Genomic DNA, 6,646 nt, shown 5'->3' with positions numbered 1-6,646 from the left:
GCTGCTTTTGACAAAGCATTTGACAAAAGGGTCAGCTGAGAGGGACGAAGGATGGGTGGGTGGAGGTGGTTTGAGGAGGGAGGTGAAAGTGGGCAAAAGGCTTCCTTGGGTTAGAGCCTATATAGAGGCATACTGTATATAGAAATGAATCTTAGCGCGGTAGAAAGAGGCCGTTGCAGTGGACAGCGAGAGGGGAGAAAGGCAGAAAGGAGTGAGTGAAAGTGGGAGAGGTCATCCGACTTATTGCGCCACTTCCTGCCAGCTGCCCCGCTGAGAGGTATACGCGTTCGCTCAGCTGTGAGGGTTTCAGATAACCAGGGAGAAGAGAGAGGGCAGTGGACGGTCAAACGCAGGACTAATAAGACATTTCATTAATCAGTGTGCGCGCGTGCACGCACACACACACACACACACACACACACACACACACACAGCAGACATCTGCAAACCAAAACCCATCCCCCACCTCTTAACATTCACTTCATTGCATTGTGCCTTTCATAGTCTTGATATGTCTTGAGTGAGTGACTCAAGTCGTAAATCTCCGTTGATAGTCTTCAAATGCTGCGTTCGCTCTTTGATAGTGACTCCTCCCAGAGCCCCTCCCCCCCCCATGTCATGGAGTGTTTAAATAGTGGGCCCTTGGGAGTCGTTCGTCGTGATCGCATCCTTTGCCGTGAGCAGTTTGTCCAACCTTCCAAGTTCCTGTGAACTCCCGTTGAAAAGGTACAGTATTGCTTTGAGGCTGGCATGACTGGCACTACTATACACATTGGACTGACATTGTATTAATAGTAACTTATATAATTGGGCCGTGTTTGCATTTTGTCTCCCTGGTCTTCTATTGAGACATTTAGATCCGACATGAATTTTGACCTGAAGGTCAAGATTCAATTTGTCCCCATGTGGCAAGCAGGCATGCTCAATTAGCTCAATGGTATAAAAAAAAATGTCAGGGCTTGCGCAAAAGAGGAAAGTTACAGAGGAAAGTGCAGCTTTTAGATAACATGAATTGTTTACTTTGCCGATAACAAATAATTGACCACAGAAACCTTTTAAAACGTCTATTTTGTAGCCTACAGTACACACGCATACAGATGCAGTTGTGTGATAACATAGTGTATAGGCCAAGTCTACAATGTAAATCGACTACATAACCAGTAAAACGCCCTGGGGGGGGGGGGGGGGTGCACGCATCCACCTGGGTGACGGCAGACAGACTGCTGGGCGAGCGGTCAGATCAACGTATGGAATTAATTCTGTACCGTACTTTAAATGAAACCTGTAGCAAAAATAGCAGATCTACAAAAGCTTGTAGATCTGCTATTTTTTGCTACAGCGCTTTTGAATTTGAATCCTGGAAAAGGAACAGTTTTGGACATACGACGGTTTCCGCCCGACAGCGACGATAAACGTTGTGAAAAGGGTATGCACGCAAATATAGCCCTCGAATGGCTACGACGTTGCAAGAGAGCGCAAGCTATAGCAATGTGTGATTTACAGTTCATCCGTTCGTCCATACATACATACAGTACATTCACTTGGTTTATTTGTAGCACCTGCAGAAATGGAGCAGACATTCATCGCAGTGAAGCCTGACGGCGTGCTGAGGGGCCTGTGCGGTGAGATCATCAAGCGCTTTGAGGCCAAAGGCTTCAGGCTGGTTGCTGCTAAATTCATCCAGGTAACTGTCGTGTATATAATGTGCCTGTCGGGGGTCGTTTTGCTAACCTTTTCACTCATGCTAGTATAGTACAGCGTTTTAGTTTAGCATTTGGAGCAGGGTTTACAGTCGAAATGTGGCTCCGGGATCATGTGTCTCTGAATGAAGATTTCGATGGATTGAATTAAAATGCTCAATATACCTTAAGAAAATAAAAGCACGCCAAATACTTTATGTACCTAGAACACTGATTAGGTACTCTCTGCCTGACTTAAAGTTTGTGTGTGTGCGTGTGTGTGTGTGTGTGTGTGTGTGTGTGTGTGTGTGTGTGCGTGTGTGTGTTCAGCCCACTGAGGAGCACATGAAGAAGCACTACCTTGACCTGGCCGCCATGCCTTTCTACGCTGGACTCTGCACTTACATGTCCTCTGGACCTATCATGGCAATGGTAATTAATACACACACACACACACACACACACACACACACACACACCATATATAAATAAAATTGACTCTACAGTCTACTCTACACTCTCTCTCTCTCTCTAGGTGTGGGAGGGACAGAACATTGTGAAGATGGGCAGGTTGATGCTCGGTGAGACCGACCCATCTAAGTCTCAGCCCGGCAGCATCCGTGGAGACCTCTGCGTCACCATGGCCAGGTGAGCACCCGAGAAGACCGACAGTCATTAACAGTTTGATAGAATGGGTACAGTGCCAACGACACGTCAATACAAAATCTGCTACTGGGGATAACATCCGGAAAAGCACTAAGGGGTCCTCCATTTTCAATTCATCATATAGCCGAAGCTATCTCCCATATTCACATAGTATTAGGTAGTAGGTATAGGTAGAAGGGCTATTGGTAGATGAGTCAAGGTATAGGTCAAATCGTTTATTTGTTCAGTGTTTTGTTTTGCATTTCGTCTAACAACGTCTCCTCGTCTCCTCGTCTCCTCTCAGGAACATCATCCACGGCAGCGACACCGCGGAGAACGCCAAGAACGAGGTTGGTCTGTGGTTCAAGCCCGAGGAGTTTGTCACCTACGTGCAACCCGCCCATGCCTTCATCAACGAGTAAATTAAAACCCGACGTATTGCCGCCTGCCGAAACCGTCCTGACCATTGTTTTTATACTCTTCATCTCTCGTGTCTTTTGACCCTCTCATTTTGTTCTCCTCTGTACACCTTTCAACCCAAAACCACAAACATATGCATCATCACTTTGTCAATAAAGTTCCTTAGAGAGTACCATGGTGTTTGTGACTTCCTGCTGGGGTTTTGGGAGAGGTGGGAAAGCCTTTGATGTTTAATACTTTTATAGAATTAGGTTTGGCAGCCATTCATATTGGCTTGCAAAAATAACAACAATACATTAAATGGATGACACACTGACAGTGTGAATGTTTAATTTGTTGAAATCTTTATTTTATTTTAAAGCTGCACTATGTAACTTCCCCCTTCTACCCTGGATTTGACTCCAGTTTCCTGCGCAAACTGAACTGTACTCAAACTGATTTGTCTTTTGTTTTTACCATTGAGCTAATAGAGCCTGCCTGCTTGCTCAGGGGATAAATCGAACCTTGAGAATTGGTGTCAGATCCTGACTCTATAGGTGAGACGCGACCTTTGACACAACCTAAATGTCTCAATTTATTTTTCTTTTTTTAAATTCTTTATTTACCCAGGGAAGTAGCTGAGCACAGGTGCTCATTTTCAGCAAGGCCCTGCACATTCAGTATTTTAGTCTGACGTAATTTTGTCCGGGTCCAAGTGGCACCAGCTCCCGTCCGCATCTCATTGTAAATAGAATATCTAAACGCGTGAATCTTTTTACAATGACGTTATTTTTCAGAAAGGAAGCCATTGAGGGTTAAAATGGGTCTTAATGCTTCCAACTCGAGTAGAATTATTAATGTTTTGTACAAGTGTCCATGGCAAAGAAAATATATGATGTGGAGACAATAAAGACTATTATTATCATTATTATTGAAGGTGGCAACAGTCCATTTGCTCTGTAAAACATTTCGGGGTTATATTTAGAATGTGTGCAGGCTTGAGTATGTTGAATCTAGTTTGCATTAATGAGGATTTAGTTGACACAATTAAATAAAATGGCGATAGTATTCCATGTGGGGCAGACGGCCTGATTTGGGAGAGGAGCGCCGCTTTGTTGTTGCGAGGAAAGCGGTAAAATGAGACTTTTGTGGTAGTTTTCGTCTCAGATTTAGTCCGACGGAGCGTCACAGTATAACTCTATGGGGACACAAAAGCGACACAAAAGTAGGACCAGGAAGTATCTCAGGAGGGGGCGCTCACGTCACAGCTAAAATACTGAATAGAAACACGCACACATGCACACACACACACACACACACACACACACACACACACACACACACACACACACATTAAAACCTGGGAGCTGACCCAGTACAACCACAGTCTTATACTGTTGGCCACTGAGCAGCTCCAGGGCGGAGCAGTTGGGGGTTCAGTGCCTTGCTCAAGGGCACTTCAGCGGTGTTGGGTGAGTGATGACCAATCACTTCCCCATGCACCCAGATTTTTTCCTGCCCGCCCGGGGAACCGAACCGGCAACCTTTCGGCAACAAGGGCTCTCCTCTAACCCTTAGGCCACCGCTGCCCAATAGAAGAGCAGGGAAACAAAACACAACCACCCCAACTGTACAAGTTATATTGGTGTTAACGTACAGTATACTTTACTACCATACAGACTGGAAACATCATTTCATTATTATGTTTACATAGTGCCGCTTTAAGGCTTATTTTTAATAATGGCTTATTTCACAAGTCAGTGACAAAAGACAGGAAAAACAAAGTGCAGAGAGAGATGAGAGAAACGCAAGACAAGACTAGATTCAAACTACTGTACTCACCGTCTCACCCTTGATGGACATGATCAGATGCTCTCATGACGTTTCAGCTCAAGGTTGTGAACCTGCTTTACAAACAACCAATATATTAATGATGTCCTCGATGATGGACATGATGTTGATGTCTGATCCAAACCAGACATAGTATATAGTTCAGTACAAGCAATAGAATAGAGTATTGCACATGCATGATTTTCCCATCAGGACACGCCCCCCTCATCTAGACTGAGTGGCAAAACATTGAGCAGCATGGAGTGTTGGAGTTTGGAAGCGCTCGTTGGAAATCACTCAACCGTCCTGCGTACCACCCGTTTCTAAATGTCACATAATGCAGGAGGCAGCAAAATGTTGTGTTATTGAAAACAAGCACTTTCAAACTTTCTAAGCACTTCCAAAAACTTAGAAAGAGGATAAAATTCAAGCTTTTCGTGGTGAGTTTAACATTGTTTAATGCAATCAGACAGGACTTTTCTGTTTGGATGAGTGGGCTGTCAAGGACAGAAAGTAGTTTTTTGCCACTCAGTGGGCGTTCCCGCATAACTTCCAGGTACGATGATGTCACGTGCATGCCCTATTAAAACTCAGAATGGACATTTTAAGCTAAGGAGTCATACTAAAACATTGTACTATAGGCCCACTGTCACCAAAAAACACCAAACTATACTGTACTGTGTTGTCAACACTATAAGATATGACTCAGACCTTCGCTAGGTGTTCACAAGATCATTGGTTCAAGCCAACGCCAGCATAGCGGTGTTACAGTGAAATAGGTGCCCCTTCGATGATTGGCCGATGCTGGAACCCTCATCCACAGGAAAACACCTGCAGCCAGCGGAACGGAACAGAAACCGACGGGTCACCACATTTGGCGTAAGACTCGGTTGTCTTTCTCACTTGAAAGTCCTCCAAAAAGCTCCGGTCGGATTCCAGAAGCAAATTGTTGCATTTTTCATTAGGTTTGGTTTGTGTTCACACCATCCTGTGTTAGCAAAACTTTGTAGACGAACAGGCCGTTTAGAGCATTTCTAGGGAAAATCACGTCATTGCCAAGCGGGGAGAATGAGGTCCGAGCTAATCTTGTGTTGGAATAGTGCCACTATTTCCGGTCCCTCAAAGAGTTCGTTAGAGTAAGTAAATAATATAAACTTCATGCCAACTCGACATAATCTGTGCAGGAGGATGCTAAACGCACACCAGTCTTAGTAGTGGTGCCAGGATCACGGCAGAAACATCTAAAGAGTTAAGTCTTAAAAAGACAAAAGAGTGGCCGCACACACACACTGGTAGCCAAAGTGCCGATTATGTATTAGGATGCAGAGTAGGAACCAACGTTTCGGCAGATACAACTGCCTTCCTCAGGGTATATGACATAATCTAACTACTAATCTTGTACTAAGATGTGCGTTAATTCCTCTACACACAACATGTGGTCACATGCTGTATGGAAAAGGCAGAGAAACCTGTGCCATATGATTTGTTAAAATCATTTCTTGCTTAACCCATTCTGACCGGGAACCCGTTTTGGTGTTAGCATCATGTTATGCTTTAGCTATTGAAAAATAGCAGATCTACAAGCTCATAGCGCGCCACCGAGTGGCGCGCTACGAGCTTGTAGGTCTGCTATTTTTTGAAAAATCAAAGAACGACTGAGATTTTTAGAATCTGATCTCAGGTCAGAATGGGTTAATCAGACCAGTGTGTGTCCAGTGGAAACCTCGTATGAATCTGATCTCAGGTCAGAATGGGTTAAAAGGCCAACATCCAGAACAACACTCAAAAGTATGTTCTGAAGATCACTGGTTTAAAGTTTAAACCCTAGCAAGGCTGTCCTGCTCTCGTCTTCAAAGCATGTTTTGAAGGCTTTTAAGGCCATACTCCCGTTTTAGGTGATACGGTTAGTAAAACAGAGAGATGTGTTGGGGTGAGCTGTGAGTCGCTTATCACCGCGGCGTGACGCCATGTTGTAATTTCCGGTGGTCACCTTATCACCTAAAACTGCAGTATGACTAGAGAACTACGGTAGTACTGTAGATAGTAAACTACATCGTGAACAGACGTGTGCCCTTTCCTCCAAAGATGTTGCT

General features: G+C 44.4%; 1 protein-coding gene across 2 annotated transcripts; it reads left to right on the top strand.

The window, feature by feature from the left end:
- Nucleotides 1–573: 573 nt before the first annotated feature.
- On the top strand, nt 574–2,916 carry LOC308324507 (nucleoside diphosphate kinase B-like). 2 transcript variants are annotated; one of them, XM_080776554.1, is made up of 5 exons: nt 574–726; nt 1,557–1,684; nt 2,010–2,111; nt 2,215–2,327; nt 2,629–2,916. In XM_080776554.1, the coding sequence occupies exons 2-5, from the start codon at nt 1,568–1,570 to the stop codon at nt 2,744–2,746; spliced, it is 450 nt and encodes a 149-aa protein (XP_080632680.1). In that variant the 5' UTR covers nt 574–726; nt 1,557–1,567; the 3' UTR covers nt 2,747–2,916. The 2 variants fall into 2 exon arrangements, with proteins under 2 accessions (XP_080632680.1, XP_080632681.1); XM_080776555.1 differs by having other exon boundaries at nt 601–726; nt 1,566–1,684.
- The last annotated feature ends 3,730 nt before the right edge of the window (nt 2,917–6,646 follow it).

This window comes from Protomyctophum bolini, assembly GCF_963924005.1.
Source record: "Protomyctophum bolini genome assembly, chromosome: 11".
Taxonomy (NCBI): Eukaryota; Metazoa; Chordata; class Actinopteri; order Myctophiformes; family Myctophidae; genus Protomyctophum; species Protomyctophum bolini.
This window is presented reverse-complemented; position numbering and strand designations above follow the sequence as displayed.